The 15,921-nt window shown below is 42.3% G+C and overlaps 1 protein-coding gene across 4 annotated transcripts in view; it reads right to left on the reverse strand.

Annotated features, from left to right (window-relative positions):
• The window catches only part of DAAM1 (dishevelled associated activator of morphogenesis 1), a 3,124,549-nt gene that overhangs the window by 88,887 nt on the left and 3,019,741 nt on the right, over positions 1-15,921 (reverse strand). For all 4 annotated transcript variants that reach the window (XM_044074460.1, XM_044074457.1, XM_044074458.1 and 1 more), the window contains one exon: positions 4,706-4,837. In XM_044074460.1, the coding sequence (XP_043930395.1) occupies positions 4,706-4,837 (132 nt within the window). The remainder of the gene's footprint in view (positions 1-4,705; positions 4,838-15,921) is intronic.

Raw genomic sequence — 15,921 nt, forward strand, 5'->3', positions numbered from 1 at the left:
AGGCCATAGGAAAATAACTGACACAAAAACTGGGAAAACAGAGAACAACTAGTCTTGAATGGGTGCTGGTTATGTTGTTGGCACTAACTAGAAAAATGTTTCCATTTGCTAATATATTATTTTCTAGTATTATTTACTTATTTATTCCAGTTTGGTGACCGGGGAGGTCCACTGGGCTCAAGAGCCCGTTTTCAGTGGAGGCCCTGGGGAAAAAAGCTTCACAATACAAAGTTACATCACATAAATGAATAACAAAGAAAAATATTTGCATTACAGTCACAATAGGCAGTATTACAACAAACAGCAGGTAGAATTGCAGTCGAATAGGTATCAGGCCTCCTTGCCGCCATTAATACCTGCTGCACATCCTCAGTAAACAGGTGCCTAAAGGAAAATCAGACACTGTCATCAAGGCAGTCAGATGAAGTTGATTGGGGTCAGGGTGCATCAAGCACCCCTGATCTTGTGTGAGTAGATCCATTCCTTGAAGAAGCTTGTGATAATTGCCGAGCCATTTCCAAAACAGGGGACAACCACTGCTGCCTAGGCCAGGAAATGAGACACCTTAAAGATCTTATAGGATTCATTCTGAATCTTCACAAGTACCCTGCATATCAGTGGAAAAGCATAGAGGAACATTCCTGTCAAAGAAAAGGAAAAAGGCACGTGTCTTCCACCCCTTCTAGCATCGAGTCCTGGAGCAGAATTTTCATAGCTGATTACTTATACAGAATATGTTAATGGTCTAGAAGAGGAACTCCCCCACAGATGGTTCAAATTTTGGAAGACTCACGGATCTAGTTTGCATATACAAGTCTCTGTCCTGTCCTGCTCAGCTAGTCTGCCACACAATATTTCTCTGATGGAATGAAGACTGTCTGTAGAGCGAGTTTATGCTGTGAATCTATATTCCAAGCTAACATTGCTAGTATGCAAAGGGGGTATGACCTGGTTCTCCTGCCTGAAGATGCACCACATAACCGTGGTATTGTCTGAAACAACTTAAAAGGTCCAATGGACCAAAGACAATTCAGCGAGTTGCATGCCTTAATCAGGGCAACCATCTCTTTTATATTCGTGTGCTTTACATCTTTCCTAGATGTGCCAAGCAAAATCTGAGATGTTTGTGATGACTGACTGCTTTGGAACAGGATAAGGGAAGACCCAGATTTATGGATATTTGCTGTCTCCAGTAAATAATTTATATTTTAAGAAACACAGAACTGGAATTTGAAAAGACAGCAGATGTTGATGCTGGGACCAGAGAGACTTAGGATACCACTGTACCTTTCTCATTTGGAGTCTTGCGAGGGTTATCATGAGAATCATAGATGCCATGAGATAGAAAAACCTGAGGTATTCCCTCAAAGTGACACGTCTGAGTGGAAAACCTTAGAAACAGATTGAGATCTAGACATTTTTTTCCTGTGGAAGTAAAGCTCTTTGAACTGAGGTGTCCAGTTGACATCCCAGGAACACAACCCTGTGTGAAGTAGTTAAAAAGAACTTCTGAATGTTCTCTAGGAATAACCAGCTTGTGTAAGAGATCTCGCCCAAAGTGAGAAATTGCTAGCACTCTGAAAGAGAATCTGAAAAAAGATAAGTCATCTAAATATGGAAAAAAGAAAATGGATACCCTTTAGCCTGCAACAAGCTGTAACTGCAGCTAGCCACGTACTGAATACTCCTGGTGCAGGGGATAGTCCAAAGGGTAAAAGAGAGAACTGATAAACTGGTCCAGATACACAAACTTTAAGAAATGCTTGAAGTCTGGATTAAAAGGAATGAGGTTATAAATATCTTTTAAATGTAGAGTTACCAGGAAACTTGATTAAGGAAAAAGAGGTAACAGATTGTGAAGTGACATCAATTTCAAGTTAGGCACTATCACAAACCAGTCTAAGAAGAAAGCTCCAAAACTATTCTCCAAGCATCATTTTTCTTTGGTAATAAAACATCCTTGAACAAAAACCTTTCAAAACTTAGGAAGGAGGAACTGGTTCTATCAATCCCTAAAACATCATTTCATGAAGGACAAGTGTAAACAGAGTCTGGTCTGATGGATGAGGAATAAACTCCTGGGAAGGACAACTATCCTCCCACTGCCATCTGTAAGCCATACAAATGATCCTCAGAACCCATTTGTGTGAAATTATCTTATCTGTTGCCAAAGAGAAAAATGGAGATTCAGACTTTATAGAAGGGAAAGAGACTGCCAGGGTGGGAGAGGAAACAAAGTCCCTTAAACAGTCAAACTGACTAGTTAGACTGCTCTTGATTTTGGGGGGTACTTGAACTCTTTTTGGAACATCCCTGCCATATGCCAAATCTGGATGATGGGTTAGAGCATCCCTTTAAAACCTAAGAAAAAGACTTTCATCACACCTTTTGATCACCTCTGCAGCAAAGGAACGAAAAAGCAAATCTTTATCCAAAACAATAAAACATTGCTATTCACATCCTCTTAATAAGTTCTGAGAGGTCGGATAGGTAAACCTCCTCAAAACAGTACCACAGGCTAGAATTATCAACTGATTCATACACACACTTTAAACAGAGAGCGGTCACTTGTACAATAGAAGAAACAAAATAATTTAAAGCAGATATTGCTTCAAAAGAAGCCACTTTAAACCAAACATTCCTCATACTTTCACAATTAGTCTGAATAAACATTAACATTTGAGCCTGACAATTCAAAATTCTGAAAATCAAAGTAGAGAAACATTCACTATATTCCTGTACCTATCAATAATCTTCCCATACTTAGAAAATTAGGATAGGGAATTAGCAGCAGTAGGAATAACTAAAGTTACTGCCGCTGGGCCAAGTTTGGGAAGAGTATATAAAAACTTAAAAAGATTGAGGAATTTTATACATACTATCTGCCCTTTCATAGGCAGCAGGCTGGCTATCAATAAAAATACAAGCAGAGATACACACATCCTTCAAAGTTGACAGAATTGGAGGAAATGCTGAAGGTGCAGCAAATTCTTTCTGTAACAGCTCAGAAAATTGAGTGAGGGACTGAGAAACTTCAGGGTACACCCAATGAAAACACTAGCACATTCTGGAAATAGTATCAAAGAGGAATTCCAAAGAGAATCACAAACTAAGCTTTCCTTAGAATCTGAACTGGAAAACTGAGGAGAAAGACAGTATCTGTCTCTATCTTCCTGTCCAGAATAAGAATCTTGAATCTCTTCAGGGAAGAGGGGGATCCTTCTTTCTTTTACCAGAAAGCAAAAAATAAGAAGGGTCAAAAGTCTAAATAAAACTTGAGCCAGACCTTGTAAACTACTCCTGAGTCCTAAGGAAATTTGAGGAGGAGCAGATGCATGTTTAGTCTTCGGTTTCTTTTTGAAAGGAAAAATGGGGCCAACAGTGTTAGAAATGGCAGCAGTAGCTTTCCCAGGCATGGTCATAACATTCTAACAAAATAGGGAAGCCTTCCTTGTTTTTTTCTCCCACAACCAACAAGAGTGGCTCTTCCCTTGCCTGCTGAGGGGAACCCAACAGCCAGAGGAAGTGACTAAACCCTGGTCCATAGTGACTTGTAGGTGCTAGAGCAAAGGTATCTAGGGGAAAAGATGAGTGGTCTGAGGTACAACAAATGGTCACAGCAGAGTTATCTACCTGTCTTTTTTTACTCAGAAACACAGCAAAAAGCACTTTAAAAAATTGCCAGCCCCCAAAAGTAAAATAAACACAATTTCTCCACAGACTTTTTTTAAATACTTTAGACAACTTTTAAACTGACAGGAAAAAAAGTGTGTTTTCATTTAAATACAATCTTGTGACAGTATGTTAATACATAAAGTCCTACTTTTAAAATAAGTTTCCTGAAGAGGAAAGTATTAATCACCAACAAAAACAATTGAAAAGAAGTCCCACCCCCCCCAAGAGAACTTCTCTACCAAGCAAAGGAACAGCACAAGCCAAACACTCATCCTCAAAAGTCTCATAGTAGCATACTCTTTTGCAGCAGTAAACTCTGAAGGGCTTGGCATCTAAACTTATCTTTTAGTGAGTTCAGCTCGAGCTGCCTGACAATGTGGGTGTGTGGAAGGTGCCCTGAAGCTTTGCAAGTAGGCCAGCTTTTTTACCCTTGGCAGGATACAATCCATATGGACAATACTGCAGCAGTGATCAATATGATGAGTATCCAAGGTAGCCTTAGCCAAAAAGGGGTTAAACAGGATGAGGTATGCTTCATCTCTCACCTTCAGAAAACCATGGAGATGGGAAGTAGAAGGAAATCAAATTACAGCCCCTTGTTCCACCGGACTGAAATGCATTCACTGTCTATGCTCACATTTAACAGTATCTGGTGCAACATTTTCTGAATTGCTAATTCCATGGTCAAGTGGAGAGCTGCATCTCCGAATTACCTCAACTTCCCTAATAGGTAGTTTTTGAGAAAAAGGTAAACATAAATGCCCTACAACCCCACGTGGGCAAACAGTAGAGATAAGCATTTGATAAGTACTTTGGCACAGGGCAGCAATTCTTATGATGAACAGCTAACTATATCAAGCATTTTTAAAAATTTCAATTGCTTGTAGATGATAAAGATCTACGATTTGCATGCATGCAATTTTACAGCTTTTGTGCTGACCAGAGCACAAGCATATGTAAACAGAATTTGAATAAACATAAATTAATGCAACAGCAAATTAAGATGAGCATAGTGAAATGGTGTGCTTACCAATTCTTTTGCTTCTACAAGGAGATCTTCTACATCGGAAAAGCTGAAACCAGCCACAGTAATGAACTGGCCAACAACAGAAACAAACTTATCGCCTGGCACTGGTGGTTGTGATTTCTGGTATTCCATCTCCTTAGGAGAGAAAAACACATAACACGTGCATTTGAATACATAGCTTCATGCTAATGCTGGCCTATTAAACATCGAGAATGACACATTTGTACAATCCTGGATGCTACTGCAATTTTTGATTAGTATTAGTTAAAACTACAAGGCCTGGTAAGTTAATGTTGAAAAATGAAAGCTCATGACCCCTGACGAATTGCCATAGCTTGAACTAGGGATACTCTTACAGCAATGTAGAATATACTGAACAGAACTACACATACAAACTCACCAGCACTATGCATAAGGTGGCAATACAATGAAGTTTCAAAGAGGCATGGTTAAAAAGTGCCCATTCAAAATGCAAGGAAGCAAAAATAAATGTACCTGTCAAACAAAAGTTATAACATTTACAAGATTTCCTCACTCAAATATTTACCCCTATGTCACCTTACCATAGTAACATCACACTACAGGATGATTTACCAACAACATACTAACAGTAAGGTATATTTTAACATGTAATGTGCTGGCACATGAGAACAGTACAGAAACATTGTGAAACGTGTCTGCTGATTTAACCACAATGAGTCATTGCTGACAAGGTGCTGAGTGATTCCTGTTTACCATCAAACTGATAAGTACTTGGATAAGAACTGACTGATGTTTCACAGTATTAATGGCCACTTAATGTTACTTCAAGAGATTCAACCCTTAAAGCTTTATGGAATGTTTCTTACATTAAGCTTAGTTAAAATTTTGCACCCAAACTTAAGTTCAGAAGGGGTTCTTTTTATTTATTCACTTGACATACTACACTGATGGCTATTTTTAGCCATAATCTAATTAAAGAAATACAAATATTCACTAACCTCATCACTTATGCAAGATTTAAACATCAGCTAAAGCTGAGATACAAAGTTATTTTAAAATACTAATTCTGTGAATGTCAATATTATCTAAGAAAACTACAGCACATGTCAGAATTGTAACAGAAATACCAGACTTGAGAAAAGACAGGGATAGGTTCATAGGTAGGTACTAGGCTATTGGCTCTATGGCCTGTATAAGCCTAGCCAAAAGGTACCCTGGCTTTCGCCACCCATGAAAATTATTTTCCTGTGCCACTGTCGAGCAGAGCCACAGAAGTGATCTCCGGGGTGAATTTCCTATCTCCCATCCAATCATCAAGATTTTTCTTGAAGAGTGCTAATGAGGAGCTTTGTCTGATATAGACAGGTAGTTTGTTCCAGGGTACTGGAAGTCTCTGGGACAGGGATCTATCCCTCCAGCATGTTCTGTTTATTGTGGTGACAAAAATAACCTAAGGACTGCTAAACTAACAGACTTATTACACTTCCTTAGTCTTAGACTATCATCTCATATGTGCACAACATAAACTGCATTTATCTGCCTGTTTAGCAACCAGGTAAGTGAACTTGGTCTAGTCACGACTCAGGTCAAAATTCAGACAAAACTATTACGCAGTGATCACAGTTACATAAAGTAAGAAGCCTTTATAAAAGACATTTGACAAGCTCAGTAGCAGTTTTAGTTCTCAAATGAAAATGAGGACATTCACTCGGCCTACTTGGATTTACTTGAGTCAATCAAGATACAAACAACCTGGTTTTGGGTGACTTAAATTACCCATCCATAGACCGTGTAAATTATGTGTTCTAACTCACTTGCCCAAAGGTTCCTGGACGTTTTCAACTCCAATGCCCTAGATCAGTGGTTGACACACCCACAATGGGCTCAAACATCCTGGACCTGGTGCACCACCCCCAGCGTGTATCCATCCCTGATGAGATCTGACCACAAACCAGTCTCACTAGAAGTAACTATAACACAAGACCCTCCTTAGCAACAACTAGACTAAAAAAACTTTTCAAAGGCCAACTACAGCCTCTTATGTGACAGCATAAATAGCTTCATAGCCCCTCTCCCACTGATGGAACAGACTGATATGCTGAGTTATACAACAATGCTTTATACAAACACCTGTACAGTTGTACTGACTCTGCCATACCTGATAGAACCAAAGCAAGATCTTCAAGGAAAAACAAACCAGCCTGGTGCACAACTGCCATTAATAGGCTATACAATAGTAGAAAGAAACTGCTGTCTAAGAGTAGAAACAGTCTCCAAACTGGAAACACTTCCTCCTCAATGTAAACAAGCAAATAAGACTCCTAAAGTAAAGTCCTCCAAAGCTAACTGTGAATCCAAATTAGCTTCCCAAGGATAACCACAAGGTATTCTTTACTTACCTCCGTAACTACAAAGGTAGGGCCCAGATTTGTGCTGAACTCACAGTTTATGGTACTACATATAGAGAACCTGTGGATATAGCAAACCTGCTGGCTGACAGGTTCAGTGAAAACTTTACTTCTCTGTCCCTGCCACATATACTCCAAAGCATCCATAACACCTGTCCCCCACCTAGTATCTCCAAGGAGCAGGTCTTAAATGCCCTCACCATGGTCAAAAACACAGCCTCTATGGGACTAGACAACATCCAGGGCTGTGTTCTACATGGGTTAAAACAGGAAATAGCATCACCACTGGGCACACTTTTTAATCACAGCCTAAGCACTGGCTTTATACCAGCGGAATGGAAAACAGCTACCATTATCCCTTTGCACAAAGGGGGTGCCATCCATGGACCCTGTGAACTGTAGACCCACTAGCCTGACCAGTCTTATCTGCAAGGCCATGAAACAAATCATCATGGACCTTATTAACAAAGATATAGGAAATTTCCAAACACTTGACCCCACCCAGTTTGGCTTAGTCAAGGTGAGATCATGCTTGTTAAACTTGGTGGTCTTCTTTGAGACAGTCACCAAAGTCCTAGATGAGGGCAAATCTGTGCATATGGCCTGCTTAGACTCAGCCAAGACCTTTGACACAATCCCCCACACTCAGGCATAATTGATGAACTCACCCAGCTGGGTATCAATCCACATATTGTCAGATGGGTTGCAAACTGGCTCACTGACAGAACTCATACGGTCAAAGCAGGGAACTCCACCTCCTCCAGCAGACGCATAACCAGTGGTCTTCCATAGGGATCAGTTCTGGGACCCATACTGTTCAGAATCTACTTCTCTGAAGTACAGGCTAAAATGAAATGAGTGTGGCTGACAAGGTTTGCTGCAAACTGGGAGCAGTCACTGAAACCCCTAGCGATGTCAACATCCTGCAAGAAGACCTTACACAAACTAATGACTGGTGCCAAAATCATGGTCTTAAATGTAATGCAAAAAAAAGGCATTATCACCCCCTTGGGCAAGTGCAATATTCCTGCAAACTACCACATCAATAGCAATACCTTAAACACACAGTCAGTGATGAGAGACCTGGGTACGTAGGTTAAGAGTAACCTTAAATTCCATCACTATGTCTCCACAGTGGTAAGAAGGGCTTTTTATATTGCTCATCTCATAAGTCAGGGAATTGCCTCCAGAAGAAAACAGGATATAACCCGAGTATTCTTCTCCTCATCAGGTCAACAATAAAGTACAATGCTCCCTTTGGTATGTTCTTTTCCAAACACCTGCAGCAACTGGAGAGACCACAAATTCAGGGTCTTCAAGATCTATCTTATGTGGACAGATTGAAATCATTGCCACTTTATTCTGTGTCATACAGACTGCTCAGAAGTGACCTGTGCCTTGCATACAGAGCAATCACTTACCCAACTTTAATGGACATGCTGCACATTCACAAGTCAAATGGCACATGGGTCACTTGCTCAAAGGACCTTGAGCTGGTATGCAATATCAACAGAACTCACTGGAGAGACAGATTTGTCTCACAGAGTTTGCCCCACTTTTGGGACAAGCTCTCTATTCATGTTAAACAAATCCCCTCATTGGCCCTATTTAAGCATAACTTGGACGATTGGTTGCGTAACTGGAAATTCACCCCCTGGGGTTCCACCAGTGTCCCTCTTGGACAGGGGCAATAGGTACTGATTTTAGTGCCTGCTTGAACCAGACACCCTTGGGAACATGGGTTGAACTTGGCTAGGCTTGTAAGGGGCCTGAGGCCATTAACCTAGTTTAACCACCTATAATCCTATAACATTTATTGGCAAACGTAAGACTTACAAATATGAACTGTGCAAACATACTGACCTTAGATGTCACAGCTATCTTTGTTATACAGCATTTACATGGGTCTATATTATAACATCGAAGTATCAAAACGTCAAATGTTATAACATCGAACCCAAAACCATGAAAGCTGAAAACCCCGAAGACTGAGAACAGCGATTTTTTTCCTTGAGAAAAAAAAAATCGCTGTTCCAATACAAAACACGAAACACACAAACACTACAAACTGTTTCTAATGTGGAGGGCTGTGTCCCCCACAACCCCCCTACTTAAATATACCAACTCCGGGATAGCACCACAGTGGATGAAATAGCAAAGCCGTGGAAACGGCCTACCGAATTCTTTCCCTGGGAAAGAATTAGATGTTCCGCGGCTTCAATATCGTCAGTCATCGAGGTTTCCAGTTCGATGTTATAACATTCAATGTTATAGTATAGACCCCATTTACATAACCTAAGATTTGTATGAATATGAAAATAAGAAATGCATGCAAGTAAAAGGAGTGAGTTGCAAATTGAAGAACGTACTGCTATTACCTACTGAAGTTATTCAGATAACAGCAAATACTGTAGCATGACTGAGCTTCTCCTACTGAGTTCTCAAGTCAGGCTTCCCCATCTCCCATGTGTGCACACACATGCTCACAAACACACACACACACACACACATTTACAAGCAATGACGACCATTAATTACATACATACACACACACACACACACACGCACACACACACACACACCCCACCACCACCTAACTACAAATGTGACTAAGGATTTATTCACTAATTAGCATGCTTTTGAAATAAGCAGGAAACCAGAGACTTAGGTGAAAAGGCATGCAGACAGAAGAAAGACTTGCACATGTTGCACAGAAGCAGGGCCAGGCTTAGCCGAAATGGCACCCTAGGCAAAGTAGCGCTCTGGTGCCCCTTAAGCCCCACCCACACCACACTCATGAAACACCCCTATTTAAGCCACACCCACAGGGTCATTCCCCAGGAAAAGCACTCCAGTCATTTCCTTAAATCATTTAAATACACAGGAAAAAAAAAAAAGATACCTTGTAATGTAGCTAAACTGCAACTACCTTTGCATACGTACTTTCTGCTTTAAATACCACAGCCAGATCCTGGTCAAATAGGGCCCTAGGAAGGGTAATAGAAAGCCACCTCAGTGCAGCCCTACCTGCAGCAACCTCCAGCCCCCCAGCAGCAGCCCCCTCCTCAGCCACTCCAATGTTCCATTACTTGGTTATTTCTCACCAGTTACCATGCATACTGTTCTCTTATTTGCTTCTACAGTGACTACAGATATTGAAATAAAATAGCACAAACACAGATAGCCATTTGCTAAATAAATAATACAGTCTCACAATGAAAAGAGATTTACCATGAGCAGTAAACTTCTCTGCCCTTGAAAAGTACAGTTTTGTACCTACCATAAATGTAGATGTCCGAATTGGATAGCATCTGCAGTCATAACAACTGGGTTGTCCTGTCGTCAGGCAGCCCTTCAGTCGGCCGGATTCCAAAGTCCGGGTCCGGCTTCGGCTGATGTCGCACTTCACCCGACGTCATCTCTGTTGGACTTCGGGTATAAAAGCATCAGCCGACGCCATTTTCTTCAGTGTTTCTTGCCCCAGATGCCAGAAGCCCTATAGAAGGCTAAAAATTTTGGATAGATGCCAATGTTTCCAAAAGATAGAGGTAAACACAAAAATAAGCATGTATGTACATAAATACAAACAAATACACCATGAAAGAAATCCCCCCACTAGCTAGCTATTAGAAGGGTAAACACCCTAGGAGTACCACGGGGGGGAAGGAGGGAGGGTAATCCTGACTGCAGATGCTATCCAATTCGGACATCTACATTTATGGTAGGTACAAAACTGTACTATGTCCTTCATGGATGCATCTGCAGTCATAACAACTGGGTAGAATACCATAGCCAACTAGGCGAGGAGGATAAAAGTAAATTATGGTGTGTTTAGGATCCCTTGCAGAACAGCAGTGGCAAACCCTGCTCGGGATCTGGAATATAGAGGTAAATTATAATGCTTGGCAAATGTATGCACGGAGGTCCAAGTAGCCGCCTCAATAAGGTCTTTGGTAGCCACTCCTCGTAAGAAGGCTGTGGTAGTGGCTGTTGCCCTTGTAGAATGAGGTCTTATGTTCTGTGGAATTGGCTTTCCATGGAAGGAGTAACAGAATCGTATGCAATTTCCTATCCATTTGGAGATTGTCTGTTTGGAAATAGCTTTTCCTTCCCTTCCTGTTGCATAGGCTATGAAAAGTTGGTCAGTCCTTCTGCTATTTTTTGTTCTGCCAGCTGTCTATGTACATCCAAGGTATGCAGTATTCTTTCCCCTTTGTTTTGTGGGTTGGGAAAGAAGGTAGGCAGGTGGATTGCCTGGTTTAAAGACACTCTGGATACCACCTTAGGCATAAATGTAGGATTAGTCCTCATGGACACTCTATCTTGGTGGAAGATTAGAAAGGGTTGCACTGCCATTAAGGCCTGTAGTTCTGAAACCCTCCTTGCTGAAGTAATTGCCAGTAGGAAAGCAGTTTTCCATGACAGGTGTTGTAGGTCTGCTGTTGCTGCTGGTTCAAAAGGTGATAGTGTCAATTTTTCTAGCACAAAGTTCAAGTCCCAAGCTGGCAATGGTGGTTTCCTTGGAGGTTTTACATTCTTGATTCCTCTGAGGAACTGCCTGAGCAAAGGGTGTGAAAAACAGGTGGATCAAAGCTGTATTCTGCTGAAATAGCTGATGCATGAATCTTGATGGAGGAGTAGGACAGGCCTGAATGAAGTAGTTCGGCCAGGTACTCCAGAATGTTAGGCATATCTATGTTTGATACATCTTTTCCTCTTTCAGAACTCCAAATGACAAACCTTTTCCATTTCCCAGCATAATTCCTTCTAGTTGAAGGCCTGCGTGCTTCAAGAATAATGTCTTTAACTCTTTGTGAAAGTTCTGTATTAGCAGCTGCTATGTGATGTTCCATGCAGTCAGTTGCAGCGTTTTTAGGTTTGGATGCATGGTGCTGAAGTTGTTCTGAGTTAGCATCAAAGGCATCAGGGGAATTGGCCACATATTGTTCCGAGACGGTGATGCGAATAGATCTGAGGCATTCCCCATTTCTTCGAGATGGTCTTGAAGATATCCGGGTGCAGCTGCCATTCGTGGGCATCCGATGTGGTCCTGCTTAACATATCTGCTAGAGAGTTTTCTTTTCCTGGCACAAATATTGCCTGTAACTGGATGTTGTAGCTGAGTGCCAGGGTCCACAGCTCCAAAGTCATTCTGCATAGGGGGTAAGAATGAGTGCCTCCCTGTTTGTTGATGTACCACATGACTGTGGTGTTGTCTGTCCTTATCATCAAGTGGTCCTCCTTGAGAAATGGTCTGAACTTTTGGATTGCCAGTTTTACTGCCAGCATTTCTTTTAGGTTGATGTGCAGGTGAAGTTGGTCCTGTGTCCACAATCCTTGCACGCATTTGTCCAGCATATGCGCCCCCCATCCTAGGTCTGAAGCATCTTTTGTGATGGTCTGGCTTGCTTGACCCTTGCGAAAGGGCAGGCCTGGGTTTGACTGGCATGCCTGAGCCCACCATAGGAACTCCTGTTTTAAGCATGGTATTAGTGGGATTTCCGTTTCTAGGCTGTGTCTGTGTTGGGACCATAAATTCTTTAGGTACCACTGTAGTTTTCTCATATGTAGTCTGGCAAATGGAACCAGGATTATGCATGATGCCATGAAACCCAAGGCCTGCAGTACCTTTCTTGCTGTTAACTTGTTCAGTTTTGTTAGTGCCAAGAAGTAAAGAGGGAGTTCTTTTTGTTTTTCTGTAGTTAGGAATGCCATTTGTCTTACTGTGTCCAATTCCGCTCCCAGGAAAGTCCTTGTCTGGGATGGTATCAGTCTTGACCTTTGTAAATTGACTGTGTATCCCAGTGCTTGAAGCAAGTAAATGACCCTTTGTAAATCTGTTGTCAGCTTGCTTTTGTTGTCTCCTTGTATCAGGCAGTCGTCCAGGTATGGATAAATTTGAATTCCTGTAGTCTGCAATGGGCGATTACTGATGCCAGGCATTTTGTGAATACTCTGGGCGCAGTAGATAAGCCAAAGGGCAATGCTGAGAATTGATAGTGCTCTGATCCTGCAAGAAATCTGAGGTATCTTCTGCAGATTGGTCGAATGGGGACGTGCAGGTATGCCTCCTTGAGATCTAGAGTTACCAGCCAACACTCCTTGCCCAGCATGGGAAGAAGTTGCTGTAGGGTCAGCATTTTGAATTTTGGGACAATGATGTAAGTATTCAGGGTGGACAGGTCTAGAATTGGTCTCCAACTTTTTTCCTTTCTTGGAACTAGGAATAGTCTGGAGTAGAACCCCTTTCCTTGCTCTGCTGTTGGCACTTTCTCCACAGCTCTCATGTTTGCTAACTCCATTATCTGCTGTAGAGCCTCTGTCTTTTGATTTGGAGGTAGATTTGGCATTCCTCTTGTCTGGTAAAGTGTGGAAGTGGAACCGGTAACCTTGATCTATGGTTCATAAAATCCACTTGTCCTTTGTTATGTGGTGCCAGTTTTTTGAAAATAAAGTTAGCTTTCCGCCTAGAGGAGCTGCTGTTTGTTCCCTGGTAGGCGGGTTTAGGATTAAGTCACTGTGGCTGTGTTGATGTAGTGGCAGGTGTGGAGTCTGTGCCTCTGTTGTTACCTTGCCACTGTCGTCCTCTGTAGGCACCTCCTCTGGATTGATTTCTGCATCTGGAACGTCTATTCCTGTCCCTTTGAGGTCTTGTGGAGTCAGGAAAGGACCAATTTTTGGCAGGCCAGTTCCTGCTAAACCTTGGGGGTTGAACCTGCAAGAAATCTTTAACTGTCTGGACTGATTTTGCCTTTTCTTCCATTTTCTTCATAACCTGCTGGGCAGGTGTACCAAACAAACTTGTTTTATCCATAGGAGCATCTAGCAATTTAGATTTAACATGATCCGGTAAAGCTTGCTCCTTTAGCCATGCATGCCTTCTAATTACAGTGCCAGTCATGGATGATCTAAATGAAGCCTCCAGTGCATCATAGCCACATTTTAAAGAATGGTTACTAACTTGCTGTATGTTATTTACCATTTCTAATATATATTTCTTATCAAGAGATTCATCAGTGGTTAGCTTTTTAGTTAACTGTTCAAGCATAAACTCTTGGTATTGTATCATGTGAAACTGACAGTTTAAAGCTCTAGCTGAGAGAGTGGCTGAAGTGTAAACCTTTTTACCCCATCTGTCTAATGACCTTGCTTCCCTTTCAGAAGGAACAGGGTTTTTAGCTATGGTCGCGGCTACTGCCTTGGGACCCTGGGAAATAGTTTCCGGGTCTGCAAGAGGGGCCTTGTAAAGGTGGTGATGAGTATCTGGCACCCTGTAAAATCTGTCTGGTTTGGCAGGGGCTGGGGGTAAAGAATCTGGAGCGGAGCAGACATCATTGAAAGCATCATCCACCACAGAGAGAACAGGAGGTATAGCTAAGGGCCTGTGCTGTGGAAGGTGCAAAAGGTCCTAAGTCTTTTCCTGGAGTCTGAAAAATCCTGTTGCTGCCATTGGAACTGTTCTCGCATGGCATGCAAGGTTTCCCCAAAGGAGAATTCTTCTGGTGGGAAGCAGCTGGAATGGATTCTTCAGCATCAGAATCTTCAAAATTGGAGAAAGGAGCCTCTGGCTGGTCAGTTATGTCTGATTCATCAGCAGAATCATCAGAGGACACTGGCTCATGGGGCTCTGCCCTAGGTCTCTTCTCTGGGGGCTGAGAGGCCCTGTCTGGGTGAGATTGAGATCCTCTAATTAATGAAATTAAATCTTCTGCCAAAGTAAGCATTTGGGAACTGGAAGAGGGCCTGGTTGAGGGGGGTTTAACAGGCACTGTTTTAGTAGTCTTGGCTGCTTTAGCCCTGGCGAAGGCCTTAATGGACATGGCTGCTGGAGGCCTAGCAGCACCACGTGCTGGGGTAGAGACATCCAAGGGAATAGTGTCTGATAAGTCAGTGGTTAGCACCGTAGTGGGTAAAATTTCTGAGGCCAATTCAAGAGTGTTAGCAGGGACCTCAGTTGTAGAGATAGATTCAGCTGTATTTTGATCAGTTTTCTCGGTTTCGGCCGAAACCGAGACACTCGCGGTTTGCTTAACCATGGTTTCGGCCGAAACCGCGGACCGCGAGTGTCGGTCTTTTTCTCTGCGTTTTTTGGCAGAATGCGTAGTCGGAGGATCCGACGGCATAATGTACGCAAAATCAGAACCGAAAAACTGTTCTGCAAACTCCGACCGGCGTCTAAGCGTTCGTCGGTTGAAAGAAGCACAGGACGAACAGGCTGCTACGTCGTGGGCTGGGCCTAAGCAAGGCAGGCAGTAAGAGTGGAAATCTTTATGAGGTATTTGTTTCCCACAGGTTAAACAATTATTAACTTTTTCTGACATCGGCTGAGGCAAGAAAGAGTCCCCAACGGGGTACTTAGCTTTAGAAGTCTTCGAAGTAGTATTCGGTAGAAGTAATCTCTGGATCCGACCGACCGGCACTTGCGAACAGCTTCTGCTTCGGGCGCCACGCGGCAAGAAAGACTGAAGAAAATGGCGTCGGCTGATGCTTTTATACCCGAAGTCCAACAGAGATGACGTCGGGTGAAGTGCGACATCAGCCGAAGCCGGACCCGGACTTTGGAATCCGGCCGACTGAAGGGCTGCCTGACGACAGGACAACCCAGTTGTTATGACTGCAGATGCATCCATGAAGGACATCTCACATTCATTAAAACGGCATGAAAACCCACATTCATCTGGCCAGTGGAGAATTGAGTTTACCTTTGGGCTGTTTTCAAAACAGACTCCTTGCACACATTTTTAGGGCCATGCATACACATATTTATTCACTTTCCTGATTGTACTGAATTACATTCCTTGTATAATACAGCACCACTTGTTAGAATAT

Source organism: Protopterus annectens, chromosome 6.part0 (genome assembly GCF_019279795.1).
Source record: "Protopterus annectens isolate FY-2018-M chromosome 6.part0, PAN1.0, whole genome shotgun sequence".
Taxonomy (NCBI): Eukaryota; Metazoa; Chordata; order Ceratodontiformes; family Protopteridae; genus Protopterus; species Protopterus annectens.